We start from the raw sequence: 17,759 nt of genomic DNA, 5'->3' as shown, positions 1-17,759 counted from the left end.
CACATGTTGTGCCTTCCTATGTGCATCCACATGCAGATGAGGCTCTTTTTTTCCTCATCGCCACAGTGTTCATGGAGGAGGAAACTCCATGACACTGCCGGCGGAGAGGAAACTCGAAATATGCTTGGCGGGACCATGGCGGTCCCGCCAAGCATATTGCGGCCTCCTGACCACCGTATCACCGAAAGGGAACTGCAGTTCCCTGGCAGCTGTGGCAGGGCTGTGGCGGTCCGACCGCCCAAATCGTAATAGGGGGGTTGGGAGACCGCCGCCGCCGCACCCCCACAAGTCTGGTAGTTCGTGGACAGCCAGACTCGTAAACGGGCCCATATTGTTTTACCTTTTAGTTTGTGCCAAAATAAACATATTGTTTTACTCCTAAACAGTTCTGGAAAGGACAACAAATTAAAAGGGCTTAGTGAGTGACCCTGAATATGGTAGCACCTCTGAACAATATCTCCCTCTAATGCTGGTAAACCATAGATTTAGGTAGCAGCAGTGCGGATGAAAGGGTTTCATATTAGCAACACAAAGAAAGGACAAAGTGAAGGCACATCAAATGAAGGCGTTGGTGTGATAATTGATTAGACATATTCAAAGTATAACAAATAAAGGGTGTATAGTGCAACAATATTTAAGGTACAGGTATCAAAAGCCGAGGGCGACCTATCCGCGGTGAGTAAAGACAGCAACAGCCCATCTCGTCTGTTACTCTAGTTGGGCGGCACCACATGAAAGAGGAAATGCACAGCATCTCTCCTATGGCATCACAAGTGGATCTATAAACCAAAAGGGTGAACGGGTAGCAGGGTTGGCAGTCGCCGCAGCAGGATCTCCAGTCTTATTTAAAGAAGTACTTCAAGGAGTCCTAAACACTACCAATGGAGGGGAGACATTTTGGTGGCATGAAGGGATTTTCCCGCCCAAATGAGGCTACGCAAAAAAGTCTGCATTTGCGCTAGCTTCAGTACCTTTGTCTATCAAGTACATCCGGAGGTCAAATATTCTTTGAAAAAGGACAGGAGAACTCACAGACGCATTTTAAATTAATTTGTCTTCTCAAAAAGCACATTTGCTGCAGCATTTGAAATATTGTGTTTACAGCCATGTGAATTTTTGTGCGTCTGTCCGTTTGATTTTGTGGGGCTGTGCACGTTTCGAGACGGGGAGTCATGAAGAATGACAGTCATGGTGGGTGCAAGCATAAGTGGGGGGTAGATGTTCATTACTGGCTTCAAAACATTGACCAAGTCCACTCGGATCATTCAGCAAGATAAACTTATGTACTGAGGCCATTTCCCGGTCCAGCAACTTCAACGACATCTTACTATGTGAAAGGTACTTTCAAGTGACCAAGGACAGCGTGGAAGTGGGGTCTACGCTACTGCAGCAGCCAGGTAAGGAGTGAGACCAGAACAGCCTGATCTGCAGTAAGTTACGGTGAGGCAGGGCCGGACTGGCCGTAGCGGGCACCGGGCATTCCCCCGGTGGGCCGCAAGGGTGGGGGGCCGGTTTTGGGCCCCTGGGGGCCGTTTTTGTTACAGGGCCGTTTTTGCAGCATAGCTGCAAAATCGGCCGAAACCGGCCCTGGCAAAGAGCTCGGCCGCACCCCCCAAACCCTGGGGGGCCTGCCGAGCACTTTGCCAGGGCCAGTTTTGGTTCCCAGTCCGGCCCTGCGGTGAGGTTACTATGGATCCAAAAATATTTACATAAAGACCCGTCTGCAAAGTGTACCTCTTCTTGGGGAGCCCCAAGAATTCAAAGAAAGACCCCTGCTGCCTAGCATGACCAGATACGATTACAGCTATCAGGACAATTAATAACAAGGTACAAGTTATCTGAACAGACATATGGCTTTAAAAAACCAAAACCTTTCAAACTCAAGCTTTGAAAAACGTTGCAAATTATATTAGAGAAAAACAGTAGTATAAAAACCAGTTTTCAACATACCACGTTCACATAATCCCAGAAGCCACATAACACAATGTAAATTCAATTACTGGGGCTTGTAGTCATTAAACCCCATCCCCACCGCACACCTGGTCCCAGTGGTCAGAGAGGTCATCTTTTAGGGGCCAAAGATTATGGATGTGGTAAAGTAACATGGGCTACAGCCGCAGAGAGCCAAGTAGCCAACAACGTACTTGCTGGTCCTCATCAGAACCAGATAATGCCTCCTCTACCATTACAGTGGGCATTTCTCTAAATCCAGCCCGGTTAAACACAAAGTAATATCAAAATGTAGCCCAGTAAAGACCTTTGGCTTTTTCAATATATTATCTGGGTTAACATACCCCCAAATGTACGTTATACGGGTACTGCAAGTCAGAGAAGTTGCCTAACCGCACAGAGGCACAAGGCTGCAAGCAGAGTGCCTTTACTGGGGCATGGAACTCTGAGGAGACCTGAAGCATCCTTATAATGTACCCAGTCTGGGGTTTGATATTCCTTATAATAAGTGGATGCCCCTCCCCCCCTATAAAAGGTATGGTATGTGGAGTGGCAACCTTTCAAGTGAGGGGTCGCACCAAAACGATGATGGCATATGGGAACTCTGGGCGTGGGGCCTGGTCTCTACAATGAGAGGCCACAGCAGGAAAATGGGAATGGCGCATGGCCTCTCCACCAAGAGGACTCAGGCGGACAAGAAGCAGGTGTCATTGGCCATAGCAGGTAAGGAGGTAGGAATGAGCAGCCTGTCCTGTCAAAGGCAGTGGCACAGGCCGGGGCTTCACTAGTTCCTTGTAATAAGCTTTTACAAGGGACTAGTGACATTTTCTTATTACATGCACACATCACTTAAGAATTATAGATCAAAACAGATTATCTTATATTAGTAATCGTACAAAGACTTTATTTCTGATATATTTGGAGCATTCTCCATTATTAACCCATGTAATGAAAGTTCTATGTTGCTTACACAGAACAAAAAGAAGTTTAAAATGGGTTAACCTGGAAAAGTTTATTTTGAGCTCCCTGAAAAAAATATGCTCCTTAGATCCACCAAGAGGCACATCAGGGCGCCCTGACACAGAAGAATGGACATTACACAAATTAAACTTCAGCCAAATTTCTTGAAGGGGCACTGAGGTCCCAAGATTCAAAGTTTGCTTCAAACCTCTCCCTTTAAGTCGAGTTAATGTTTTGAGAGCAGTAAGGGATTTCATATTTGAATCAACAGAGTATTCTTGGCACTGTGTTCTTAGCTATGACTTAATCATCAAACAGTACACTAGTTATTAACCCTTGACATGACAGTCATGTCGGAATGACCTTCAGAACCTATTGTCTTAGAATGTAGCTGTCGAAACCTTTTCCAACCCAACACCATACCTAAACACTATACTCGTTACCAATTTCCTAGATTTCTTCCCAAAACCAGATTAGGATTGATCACGAAAGAGTTAAGCAAAATATACATCTCCAAAGCCAGCAATCTACACTGCAGCTTTATCCATCCTTGGGCCACCAATACAGCAATATCAGAGAATCGATAAGTGGGAAAAACATTTTCACTGTAGTGAGAGTCGATTTATTAGTCTCAATGCATTTCTGGTTATTTTGTGAACTATTCATCGTGAGAATTATAGTTATTTGTTTTAGCTAACAATTACAAATTGAAGAGAAACAAATATTAGGCCTGGGTGGAGTTTCACTCTGTGGAATTCCGCGGTGTGAAAGAAAAACGCCGCCAAATTACGCGGAGTTACACGACTGGGCAGAGTACTGCTCGTCCACCAAAAATCGATTTCTCAAATATGCCTTGTTGTATAATATATTTGTTTAAATGACCCTACCCAAATAGCTCACATCAATCTTATTAGATCTTCAGACCTATTCCAATAGTGTCCAAATCCCATCACCGAGGTAATGGCGTTCCTAATCCTAACATCATTGGCATAGCTTCCTAACCGTCCATCCATCCTCTTGTCTTGATTCAGTACAATCAAACTCATAGTCTCTCTGTGCAATTTATTGTGATTTGCTTCAACAAGTTCAAATTAAACAACTCAACCTAAAGACATTCATTAAAGCCTTTCGGTTGTAAAGAATCTATGTAATGTATCCATCCAAAACATTTCTTAACTCAGCAATAATTTGCCACAGTCACTACCCCTTTCCAGGATTGGAAAGCATAATTTGTACACAGTCAGTCTGGGCTCTTTAAAATGCACCACTACAGAAGAATTATCATTATTTTTTGCAAATTTTACTTTGACTATTCGGTCAACCTAATTTTGACTTTGTTTTACATTTTCTGTTCATGCTAGTTGGTGTTGTCGGATTAGGCAATGTCGCTCACCACAGGATTTCAACCTTTACAAATGTACATGGAAAAAGAGAATTGTGCATGTCCTTCAATTCAGGATATTTTCAAAAATATGTTCTTTTCGCCGCCATTTCTCATCAGAGACTAAATTGTGGTTTGCCCCTGCGCGTTGCTTGCAAGAATGGCCTCTGGCTCACCCTGGGTACATGACAATGTCCACAACAGTGTATGAATGGGTTTACTCAAAACTTGCCCTGCAAGGGAACTCAGACCCTCTCCCAGCCACAGAAATGCCTGTTTCAGGTGTGAAGTGGGTGCAGGTCAAGCTCATAGGCATGGTTGGTATGGCAGAGGTTGCCCCAAAGGGGGCCTCAAGGGCTGCTGCAATAACAGCCGCCGGTAACCCGTAAATTCCGGTTTGAGACGCCATTGCGGCATACAACAAGGGGGCGGGGGCACCCCCCAGGGGAAGGAAGATCGTGCCAAGGTTAGAGTGAAAACACTGGGCCAATGGAGGGCCAGGTGATGTTTGAAACCCCCCCTCGGGGGGTGGCACTATTGTACCTTTCCAGGGGACATGGGGGTTAAAAGGACAGCGCTCCCCTTGCAGAAGGTAAATTCGTCAAGCAGCGTGCAGGAAATTCATGCATGTAATAAAACTGCAGCCAAGAATTCCCACGAAAGATACAAACATACGACTGGTGTAATTTTATTCACAAATGTATATGTGGCATGTGTACTAATTGGAGTGGGCCAAGTGCGGGGGTCATCAGTGTAGATGACACCCTGCACCGCTGACACCCTGCGCTCTTGCCTCAGCCTGCTAAGCCCTGCTCCTCTGTGAGGGAGGAAGAACCCATCTGACTTGCAGGTACAGCACCTGGCAGGAGTGAGGCACATGTTTTCAACGGAAGGAGGACGATGGGCGTGTCGCTTGCTAGTATCTGTAAAATAAATAAATATAATAAGTTCACGGACCCAACGTTTTTCTTAAGAGCCTGCGGGTAGTGCTGCTGAATGCTGGTGTCAAATGCAAAAACAACAGTTGATGGACAGAATGCAGAACAATGTCATACATTCACCCCAGTACAGAGATCTGGGCCTGAATCGATCGTTTTTTTGCTCACCATGCCATTCCAGTTTGAACCCAGCCATATTTAAATTAGTCTTGACCCTGTGCCTCGTGGGAACAGTCCAGCCGGAACTGCCAAGCCAGGTCCTCCCTGGACTGGAAACAAGCATCCTAGGACCGGTTTTGGGGTTTCACCCCTCTTCAGCCAGGATAGCTTGATTCCAGTGGCATGGAGAGCACGGGACCCACGTCTGGGCATACCCGTCCCATTCGGGGTGACAAATGCAAAAACAACAGCTGAATGCTGGTGTTGCAAGATAAAAATGGTGCCCGGCCTTGATTCGGCCTCATGCCTCTGTTTTTCCACAGCCATGCACTTCTCTCAATCTCACTCTTGATGGCTCCTTTTCATCCTGGCTTTCTCCCTTGGTCACTGTTTTCCAATGTTTCTGTTTCACTTTTTTTTTTTCTTTCTCCTTCCTGTGCCGCCCTTTCTCTTGCGCCTGTTATAAGTCTGATGATGAAAACCAAGTCTCAGATCCTAAAACGAGTGCTGGTGCCTGCCTCCTGCAACCACCGGCACAAATTAAGTCCTGCCTACCAGCCCAATCCAAGAATTCCCAGGAACCAGAACCCGACATCTGGCACCAGCAAAGACTCCCGCACTTTCAGGCTCCTCTCCCTGCCTTCTACCACTAAGGGGCACCAATACCCTACTGCAAACAAGTGACACTCCTACCGTTCTTTCGCTCAGTTTTAAACACAGATATTTATTTTGGGTGTTTTTGTGTATTTTATTAACTGTATAGGTGGACTGCGTAGGCTTTTCAATAAATTCCTGCTCATGTACCACATCGAATGTGGGAGAACGAATCGAAAGGGGTTAGTCATTTTGTAGTTGGTATGTATATTTTCAGGCCAAAACACCTCTGCCCTTGCTTTGCAAAACAGTAATTGCCAAATCCTTATAGATTTCACTCTCAGAAAAAACATGAAAAGAAATGTGCAGAAGTTTAGAAGATGAGCAGGTTTGAAGACTACAGTGTGAAGGGGCCAACGTGAAAAGGGCAGAGTTGTTCCTTCTCCAAACCTGGTTTTTAGGTCGAGTCTGGGCAGGGCATGCACTGCTTTGCAAGGCATGCTGTATTCAGGTAGGGACTTAAAGCGCCGCCATCTCTCCGCCCGTATTTTTCTATGGGTTGTGTCATTGGCCACAGTAAACTGTGGCGGTTCATTGGTCAATAGGCTTAGCAGTCCCTCCTAAGTACGCCGTGTCTCATTTTGTAACCTCCCATGGCGACACCCCCTGTTACCTGTGTTGTTTCTCAGTAGGCTTTAATTACAGCCTCCGGGCACTATTTTCTCAAATAGTTTTGTCCTGACTGCTGTTACAGGCAGGACACGCACTGTCCCAACGCTTTTTAAAAAAGTTTTATAGCACGGGCGCCGAAAGCATTTGCAATGCACAAGTCTCATTTGCGAGAGTTTAAACTATTGGCATTGTAAATGACAATGCCATTTATTTATCTCTTTTAATAACAACACATACATAAAAGACATTGTCATTTACGATGCCAAAGCTCAGACTCTTGTAAATGCGAGACCTATTGCATTGCAAATGCTTGTTACAAAAACTTTTCGGCTACTTGCACTTTACATTTATTATTCAAGTTCCAGAATTCAAAACAGGACTCTGGCAGTCATCCAATCGGATGGCATACCTTCTGCCATGTGAATTTGAATTAGCTATGAACTGGTACAATCACCACCACATGTATTCGGTTTCCTGGCTGGCCCGTCATTTGAAACTGGTCCATTTCCTTCTAGTTTATAACTCACAAGTGACATTTCTCGACAGGTGTCGCCTGAGATGGCACGGCGACTTAACATCCCGCAGGCATCCTAGTGACCAGCGGCTCGCGAGCTTGAATCCGAAGCAGGCCAATGCATCATTCAGAGTTTGATAAACTGTGTAAAATTAATTTAGGTGATCATAGCAACTGTGACTTACAGTGCTTAGAAATCCCCCAAGAAGGTGGTATTAGCGCTGCATAAGATATTATTATGACCTCAGAGCAAGGCAACCAGTCAGGGCTTCAGTAATGTTTAAATCCTTCTGATGCCCACGAGCAAGTTTAGAGCTGCAGTTGTTATTTCATGCACTTAACCAATGACAAATAACAAAGGCTGAATTTGCGCTACTGGATGATAGCGCATTAGATTGCTCCACCCCTCCAACACCAGGCTGCCCACAAGGGTCCTAAAGTGAAACCAGGGTCTGCAGCCCCATGTCCTACACCATCTAACTGTGCGCCCTTGCCCACAAGCTCTGAACGCTCCTCCTAGGGATTCAGATTGCTGTCCCACCTCAGTGACTCCTCCCGCTGTTATAGCGTTAATTCTGGGTTCACTTCTCCGCCACAAGGGCGACCTGGGCCTACCAATCCTTCGCCCGCCCACCAGAAAAAAGTGTCTGCGCCAAGGCCCAGATGCCATCAATAACCAAGTCCATACCCATGTCTGATAAGTGTACCCCATCATGATGAAACATCTGGTCACCCCTAATTAACTTGTGAGTTATATCCACAACCGTCCAGGCCCCGGGGAGAGCTTAGCCATTTCAGCGTTGAGGCGCCTAGCCAACATGTTCAGGGTCCTAGCTCTCACATACAGGCTCCACTGGTGCCACGGTATCATGTGCGACCAAGCGATGGATGTCTATGGGAAAGTCCTACCCAGCCAGGCAAAATCCCCTAATAGAGCCTCCCTAACCACCCTATGCCCAAGCTTCACAATGCTGTTACCATCAATGTGAAGGATGATTAGGTCTGGGAACTGCAGTTCAGCGCCACCTTTCGTCCCCTCGACTAATCAGCGTAGCTAGCTGACCCTGAGGCCCGACTCCGTGCCAGTGGAAGAAGAAGACGTCTTTCAACCCAGCAGGCTTTGACCTACGATGCAGTTGCAAACGTTAAGTCGCCTGCCGCACAAAGTAATAACCAAGGAGCCAAACAAATTTGGATGGCATACTAAAAGAGAATAATCATGAGTGAGAAAGCAGATCAACGGGATATGAAACCACAAATTCACAGCAATCAAGGACGAATGTAATGCTGAAAACAGGATGAAGACCAGCGGCCAATCCACTTGACGTCAGCAGAAGATAGACCAGCCACCGTCGCCACAGTTGCTGCCCCAATCCTGAAGAAATGCAAGGAGTAGCCGGAAGGGTCTATCCCACCAATTGTAAGCGTGCGGCGAAGTACCATGGAGAACTGGTACTGCAACAAGCAGTTCCCGTTACCATGTATGAACAATGCAAAGGCCTGCATCGCAGGCCTGACTGACAGGTATGCTTTTATACATGTGACTAGGCACAGAGCAGACCCCTGTGCCACCATGAGCTCAACTAAGGCCCCTCTACTGGCGGGAAAGCAAAAGACACACAATTGATGGACGGAATGCAGAACAAATCAAAACATTCAACTCCAGTCAAGAGATCTGGGTTAAATCTATCATTCTTTTGCTCACCATGCCACCCCAGTTTAGACCTGGCCATATGCAAATCAGTCTTGACCCTGTGCCTCATGGGAACAGTCCAGCTCAAACTGCCAAGACAGATCCTCCCTGGACCGAAAAGAAGCATACTAGGACCAGTTGTCTGACCAAAAGATCACTATCTTATTCTGGAAAACAGTCGATCAAATGATAACTGCAAACACAAAAGGGAACAGTTCCAGGAATGCAACGTTCCTGGTCAAACTGGGTCTCGTGCCACACAGCTGCCCAGTACACCCAGCAATATCGATGCTCCAGAATGGCCCAAAACCCCACACTGCCCGCCGCATCTGTAAACAAGCCACAGGTTTCGCTGCAGATAGGTGGGGTGGGTCACACCACCGAACCATTAAACTGGTGCAAGAATTCCCGCCAGATAATCAGATCTTCTCTCACCTCAGCATTAAGTCTAGTATGATGGTGCTACTACGAGAGACCCGCTATTACCCTGGCTATTGATCTGGAAATGGGGGTCCCATGGGAATAATGCGAAGTGTACAACTGAGTTGACCAACCAGAACCTACAACTGATACACAGTTACCTGCGTCTTGGAAAGAATGGAATCAATAGTATGGGTAAAGGCCTGAACTATGTTGCGAGGCAATCTCCACTCAACGGCGGTGGTACCAATCTCAATACAGGGGTGTGGAATTTATTAAAATATCTACTTGTCCATGGGGCAGGTTGCTTCCTAAATCTACTTGCCCTGCAACAAAATCCACTTGTCCAGTTCGTGCCATGTGGTGTAGTGACAAATTTTGGCAGCAATATCATTATATAAGAGCTCTGATTATAGCCTCTCTGATTATGCCATGGCTCGTAACATAGTAGAGTTTGAATACTAGCAATTACCCTATTTTGCCACCTTTCCACAGATTTACATACTGGGGTTTAAGGTAGTGGTAAGCAATAGTTCCAGAACTGGAATGCCTTTTTGAGTCTGTGCAAACCTACTAACTTGCATGTTTTAAGGGTTTTCACCAGACCTTCTCTAACCTTTTCCCATACTGAGAAAGTTTGGAAATGTACTCCTGACAATAGCAGACATAAAACTTCTTCCAGAGTTGGAAAAAAAGTAATTGGTGGGAAAGTGAACTTGCAAACGCTCGAAAGATGTTCGCATGAGCAAATCTACACATGCATGTTTGCTTGCGCTAAAATGCAGTTCACAAATATTTTCTAGGTCTAAGATTTCTTGACCTGCTTCTGTAAATTCTTATGAAATCATGAAAGCTGTAAATCTGCACTAATGCAAGGACATATACAATGGGTGCACTTTTGAGATTTCTTTAATAATTGGGCCCCTAATTAGGTCTGGCGATAACCAAGACCTTTTGTGTTTATTAAAATTCTAACTCTCTCTAGCTACAGGTTGGCTTCACTACGAATGACGGCATTCTGCCCTTTCACAAGGAGCATATTGGCACACAAATTAGTTTTGTTCAGTAACAGGAACTAATGTGGCAATGAGTGCTTTTTAAAACCAAAATGTTTTTTTGCCAATGCTGGTTATATTTGCGAGGGCCCGGCAGCTCCCAAGCCAATAAGGTTTAAAAAAAAAAAAGGCCAAAACCAAACACACATGGACAAAACCAAAAGGCTAACCAACAATTTCAGACCTACTGGGTTTGCCAATGCTCGTTTATTTTTATGTTTCCCATAATCTTGTTGAAACTGGTTACACTGTTTTTCCATTAGAAATATTTTCAGGAAATACTAGCATGAATCGACACATTTTATAAATTATGCTGAAAAGAAATGGTACCTACAATTTTACAGTAGTTTAGCAAAATGGTTTTTTTCCTAGTTGCATTTTTTGAAAGTAAAGAATCATCCATCTTGATTTCAAGCTTCTGCAAATATTTGCATCTATTCAGAGAGCATTCTGGGAGCATTATACATAGCCTCATACTGCTAAACTTTGAAAATGTGTATACACATGTTTATACTGGAACTGCTGTCAGTAGTGCAGTCCGAGCTTAAACCTTTCCTTAGAATGCTCACCCTAATAATAAAGGCTTTGCTTTAAAGAACCATAAATACAAGTTCGAACAGCATTAATATATGAACAAAAAATTACCTTCACTGCAGACAATGCTCTTCCCCGATTCATAATGTGGTACTGTAAGCTGGCGGCCAAAGGGTTTGTGCTGCAGGGGGTTGGGCCTACTTGTCCCAAGGACAAAATACACATGAAAATGTGTTGTCCTTGACCCCAAACAACATGTCCTAGTCATCAGGCTATAGGAATTCCACACCCCTACAATGCCTAAAAGGAAAGGCAGGTGGACTGGCCACCTTTTTTTCCCCCAGAGCCAGCTGGACCCCTACATTTTTGAATAAAGAGATGAGCTCTTCAAGCGGCCGACCACAGGCCACTGAAGCCGGTCGACCCACGACAAGGAAATCGTCTAAGTAATGTATGATGTTGATATAGCCAGTTCTGCGGATAAACAACCACTGCAACATTATGCTAAACTGCTCAATGTAGTTACAGGAAGCGGCACACCCCATGGGCATATATTGGTCATAAAAATAGAGACCCCCAAATTGAAAGCCAAGTAAGTGGTAATCATCAGGGTGCACTGGAAGGAGTCTGAATGCAGACTCTATGTCAGTTTTTGGCTAAAGTGCCCAGGGCTCAGCTTGCGCAACTTAGCCAATGCCATGTCAACCAATGCATAAATCACCAAGCAGAGGTCAGGGTTGATTGCATCATTGAGGGCTAAGCCCTTGGATTCGCCTAAACTGACCAGGCTCTTTCTTGGGGGGGGGGGGGGGCACGCACAAGGGAGAACAAACAAACTCAAAAAATGGGGGCTCAGTTATAGGACCTGTTATCCTGCCCAACCTGCTTTGCTTCTCCAGCTTCTGAGTGACCACCCCTGTATGGGCCCGTGCAGACAACAAATTATTGCAATGATAAACCAGTAAAAAACCATGAGCCGGAATGCTAAATTCACTGGAAAAACCCTGACACAACAACTGCGCCACATTCCTATTAGCGTAGAAACTAAGCCAAGAGAGGAGTTTATCAGTTTGAACCAGGATGAGGAAGGTCTTACAGGTTGTATGACCGGAGGATTCCTTGCCTTTATCTCTGGAATTTTTAACACAATTGAATTCTGGACGGGAGAGGTGAATACTTGAATTTGCAAGATCCAGTTGGTCAAGTGCACAGCTTCCTGTTAAATACCCAACAGGACCCTTTCTTGTACCCGTTGCCCCATTGCATAAGAAAAGACTGCTTGATGGGGGTCATCGTCATTCACACTTTCAAGTCAAAGATTAACCTCAGTTTGGTTCCATCTAATATCAGGGTCCTCCACCTTAGCCAATCTAAACTACCTGTCGTAATGCAACACATGGAGTGTCGCATCAGCGCGGGCTCCTGCATGCCCTTTGGGGTATTGTTTTGTTTACCCATGTCCATGCCGGAGCGCCACATCAGTGCGGGCTCCTTCGCGAAGTTGGTGGTATTCCTCTTGTTTACTCTTAGAAAGCCAAAGCACACAATCTGCAAGGCTTCTCCATCAGTCCCAACCTCTTCAAAATCTACATGACGCCATTAGCAGACACCACGCATCCGCCACTGCTGCACCGGAGGAAGATCCTTCTCCCACCTCGCTGCCAAATCCTGGAACGCCCCTCCCCTCCACCTTCTAACATCACCCTCATTGGCGGACTTCAGAAAGGGACTCAAGACCTGACTCTTCGACTGAGAACCTCAGGCCACGCCTGGATACCCTCATGGGTGATAAGTCACGCTATTTAAGCACATGTTGATTGAGTGATAATTTCTTTTCACTACATGAAGCTGGCAACAAAAGTAAAACGGTCTTTAGGCTAGACCGCAAAAACATCTGGTAACATTGGCTCGGATGGACAGCTAGCAGAAGGATCTGGGAAAAGGCGTGTCCCTCAATCAATCAAGGATTTATAGAGCGGGCGTCCACCCTTGAAGGTCTCGAGGTGCTGGAGTTTGCTACCTGCTTCCTGGTGATCTGTTCATTTGAACAGCCAGATCTTGAATGCTTTTCTGAATTGCTCAGGCTGAGGTTTGCGGCCCACAAGCAGCGCTATAGACGCTACCCTGACAAATGGAATAGAAGGAAGGGAATATATCTGCCTAGATTGACTTAATAATCCTCTCAGGGACTTTACAATACAAGCTGACATAGTGGCGCTAAAGTAGCAGCTACACTGAAAAGTACAAGCAAGTTAGATATTAATCTCATTTATCAGTCATGCCTACTCAAGAGAAATGCCCTATGCTACATGGGAGATTGCATGGCAGTGTAGTGTGCATGCACAGTGTTGGGTGGCTACACCTTGCTGCAAGCTAGGCCACAACAAGCTGCCATAAAACACTAGGAGGCTCTTGCAAGCCTCCACCCTCTAAGTGATGCTGAATTCCTGGTCTGCTCACTGCTGACACTTAAAGTTGGTTCAATGGGTCCCTGGGCCTTATAGACCGAGACGTCCCCTGGAAAGGCCTTATCCCTAGGATGGCATCTACAGATGGCTGGCTGCACACTGCTAGAGCAATCTATTGCCCAGAACCCGAATGCATGGTGAGAGCTCTGCTTTAGAGACTGTAGATGCTTGAGATAAGACCCACCCTCTTTTTAAATTCAGTGTAACGAAGATTTCCTCAATTAAGGGGTGCCCCATTATCACCTGGATTTTTGGCCCTGCAAGGACTCATGGTCTGTGCCCGCTGGGCATGCCCAAATTCAGCAGTGTAGCAAGGGTACCATGGGCCATAAGGAAAGCAAGAACATGGTCCACTTGACTGCTGTTTGGCTAGTAGTATACAGCATGAGCAGGCTTCAGTGGGACTCTCAGGTCCATGGACCCTGGTGCCATTGCACATTGCAAACTATGTCCCTGAAACGTGAATACTCTGCTACAGGTCTAGCAAGAGTACCAATACGCAGGGAAGATCTCTTGCTTGTCCCTGTGGATTATTTAATCTCTATGCCCATAATCTCTGCAGTTCAGAGTAAGACCACACAGGTGGCTTGAAGTGCAAGGAAGACTGGTAAAATAGCATAGGAGATTAAAGCACTTGCTACATAGGTCTCTGTATAAGATGAATGACACCGGTTCTATTCAAAGCTGATTCAATCACTTTTTCAGCATTGAGGTCAGTTAAATCACCCACCATGACCTCAACAGTTTCCAAAACCCAGAACTAACCAGTTTTCAAAGTGAGCTATCCAAGTAGACCTACTACTAATTATATTTCGACTTTTTATTTCCAGTGGTCTTCGTCTGCCGCTTTTCACAAACACTCAATTCTTCTGGGTACCTACAGGTGATCAAATATCCAGTGTGCCATTTCAAAACAGTTCATGCCAGGTGTGGCCCTTTTAGGCTCCTCCTACCTTGGTGACAATGTTCCTCTCCAGTCCAGCCTCTGAATGGTAGTCCCAGCCTCTGGTGCATGGCCCGGTTCCATTAATCTGCGGCCTGGTCCCATTACTTGGAATGGCATCGTTCTTTGAATAGTGGTACAGCTCACAGCGGCTCAAACCCGAGGCCGGAGGGGGCAGGTGTGGAACGCTGGCATTCAGGAGTTCAGAGCCAGTCAGGTTTGCCAAAGTCCCAGGCAACAGAGCCGGGTCAGGCCTACAATGATGCTCTGGCGCTGCAGCGTAGAACACCTCCGAAAAGCAGGCCAGAGCCAGGAGTACATTAGGAAGCCAGCTAGCAGCGGCCAGAAGGCGGGAATAACGCCCGAAGCCACCAACCTGTGGGGCTACCCTGGTGTCAAAGTCCATGGAGCCAGAGCTGTGTAACAATAATATCAACTGGCAAAGGGGCAAGGGTAGTTGTCAAGGGATTAAAGGGACAGTCCCTTGCCAGGGGTTAGAAGGAGTGTCAGGTATGCTAGTGATCAAGGGAACACTGGATAGCTACTTTCTAGAAAAGTTGCCTATCAAAAGGTTAGATGGTTCACTTTCTATCAGCGGACTAGAGAAGATGCGGACTATCAAGTTCCTACAAAGGTCTTGGATAAACAAAAGGAATATTGGCCATCACAAACTATATTTGCTTTCATGGGCCTAGAAAGAATTTCAGATATCAAAGGGCTAAATGGAAAGCGGACTATAAAATAGCAAGATGGGACACTGTCGATCAATGAGCTAATAAAAGGAAGAAGGTATTCAAAGAACTAAAAGGGGGTATTGGCTTTTAAGCAACAAGCCGTGTGTTGATTTCAAGGAACTAGGAAGAGTGTTAACTATAAAGGAGCTTGGATAAATACTGGCCTTCAAGGGACTAAATTGCGTGTTAGCAGTTAAAGGGATGGTGGCTATCAAGAAGATAAAGGGATGGTGGCTATCAAGAAGATAAAGGGATGGTGGCTATCAAGGAACTAAGAAGGGTGCTGCTCTCAAGGACCATAAAGGCGTGGTGCTGATCAAAGAGCTCAAAGGGGAGTGGCTGTCAAGGGCTCAGATGAGATGGTGACTATCAAGTGGCTGAAAGTGAGAGTACATATCATGTGGCTCGAAGGGATTTTACACATCAAGAGGTCAGAACGGGCACCAAATACTGAGACAAGAGCTACAACGGGCTATTGAGAACGTTAGGGAACGGTGATCCTGAAGAGGCCAGAAAGAACTCTTCAGCGGTGAGAGACCATTTGTTGTCAGAGTGCTAGCGGGAACGATGGACAGCCAGAGGAACGAGGCAATGTCAACCATCAAGAGGCGATGGTGATCATCGAAGGCATGAGGGAAACATGTTCAGGGAGGGCTGGATGGGGTGGATATTTTCCAAAGGCGCTGGGAGAAAGGTTATTAACTGGAGCGGGCGATGCGCATAGAGGGTTAGAGGAATAGAACAATGGTCCTCTAGGGCTTCAAAGACGGAACGTGGTCATGGAAGACTCGAAGGTACGGATATGCTCATCAAGTGATAGAAAGGTACAACAGCGGTCATCGAGGATTACAAAGATGCAACAGGGATCACTGAAGATGAGAAGGATGGAACGATGTTCATCCAGGGATAAAAGGATACACAGAAGCTCATTGAGGAGCAGAAGGATGAACAATGGTCATCAAGAGCTAGAACAAAGGAACAATGATCATAGAAGACAAGAAGGATGGAAGGGTGGTGATGAAGGCTGTACGGACGGAATGACGGGAATGGAAGACTAGGAGGGTGGAATGGTGCTCAGCGAGGGATAGAAGGACCAGTGCTCAAAGATGGGTAGAAGAACGAACCAACAGAAGGATGGAGCAGAGGACTAGAAAGGCTCAGCGCTCATCAGAGATAAAGGCAACGGTGGTCATCGAAGTCCAGTGTGTACACTGGCTATTGAAAAGGGGAAAGGGGCAGTGGTTATGAAAAGCTACTATCAATGGTACAACATGTCAGGGCTGTTACAGGGTGTTCTGGAAGAAATAAGCAGGTGCTGTCAGAGGGAAAAGAAAAGTGGCCTTTCAAGGGAGAAATGGACAGTGGCTTCTTAAGACAGGAGAGGAAACTTTCAAGGGGAGGGGCTATGAGCGAAGACGACACAGGCAACTGTCAGATGAGAAAACAGCTAAGGTATGTCTGTGGAAAAAGTAACAGCTGTCAGGGGAGAAGGGGACAGTTTTGATAAATAGAAGAGGCAGAAACTGTAAGCGACAAGACACAACACGAACTTTAAGGGCAGACTGTATCACCTGGGAGTAAGGGGTCAAATATAGACCTGCGTGGATCAGCGAGATCGCAGCAGGTTCAGCAATCCTGCACCGGTCCGTGTCCGGGTCGAAGGTGAGAAATGGACCCCTCCGAGGGGAGCAGTCGTGAACGGATGAGGGAAGCGCTAAGTGGGTGGCTCCGTTTAGGGCTCCACAGGGTCCTCAGAAAAGGGGTCTGAAAAAGCAAAACAGCCGAGGACTTGGAGGAGGAACAAGACTGCAGGGGGCAGCCCTGGGTTCGAAAGGGCAGTGGAGGGCTTAAGGTGGGCAGCAGGCAGTGGAGAGCTCCAGGGGGCAGGCAGTAAAGGGCTCGGGTATGCGAAGGCAGCAGGAGACAGTGGAGGGTTTGGGGCAGGACTCCGATGAGGGCATGCAGGATGTCGTCACGGGGGGCGCAGGTGCAGCTAGGACGGCGGAGGAACCCCGGACTCCTGTGCAACCTTCTGAGTCGGGCAGTGAGCTGAGGTCCGCGAGTGACTCGTGTGCCTCAGACAGGGAGGAGGAGCCTCGGCCGGGGCAGAGGGAGGAGCCACCGAAGCGTCTGCCCGCTTAAAGGGGAAACTACGGGCGCGACACGGGCACTAGAACAGGGCTCTATTAAGGGTCAAAGGAGGAGGAGAGTTAAAAGTGTGCAACAAGCGGTGCCCGGAGGTAAACAGTAGAGAGCGAACGGGAAGTGGAAGGAAAAAGAAGGGGAGGGATAAAGGTTGGCTTAAAAGGGCACCTATTTGTGGGCCCAGAGCTGTGCTGAAATAAGCAAGCAGGAACTGTGGCGGAGAAAGGTATAAAAGAGGAGAATGAGAAAGAAGAGGCTAGATGTGTGGAAGGAGAGCCTCGGGAGGTTACCTGCATGCTGGTGCGAGAGAAGAAGAGGAGGCTGGAGGAGAATAAAGGCGTGAGGAGAGGGCGGGGTATAGGACAGGAGAACACGAATGAGCGATGAAGGGGAGTATTGAGCAGCAAAGCCGCAGTACCAGCCCAGGACATAAGTGCAGGGTACACTGTAGTAAGTTGACAGCGCCCCCTCCTTTTTTTTTTAAGTAAGTGGTTACCCTTCCCACGAGCCCTTGCCAAGTGTCGCATGTCAATAGTGTGAGGCTAGGCTATTTTCGTAGAATTCAGTGACATGAAGTTTAGGTTTTTTCCCTTATGAAA

The 17,759-nt window shown here is 46.6% G+C and overlaps 1 protein-coding gene across 1 annotated transcript in view; it reads right to left on the bottom strand.

Moving 5' to 3' along the window:
* The window catches only part of SLC22A31 (solute carrier family 22 member 31), a 220,486-nt gene extending 203,404 nt beyond the window's left edge, over positions 1–17,082 (bottom strand). Inside the window, exon 1 of the mRNA XM_085640018.1 lies at positions 14,292–17,082. Coding sequence (XP_085496144.1) covers positions 14,292–14,687 — 396 coding nt within the window. The 5' untranslated portion in view covers positions 14,688–17,082. The remainder of the gene's footprint in view (positions 1–14,291) is intronic.
* Between the last annotated feature and the right edge of the window lie 677 nt (positions 17,083–17,759).

The sequence above is a fragment of the Triturus cristatus genome, chromosome 12 (assembly GCF_964204655.1).
Source record: "Triturus cristatus chromosome 12, aTriCri1.1, whole genome shotgun sequence".
Lineage (NCBI taxonomy): Eukaryota > Metazoa > Chordata > Amphibia > Caudata > Salamandridae > Triturus > Triturus cristatus.
The sequence above is the reverse complement of the archived record's forward strand: the minus strand, read 5'-3'. Positions and strand labels throughout refer to the sequence as shown.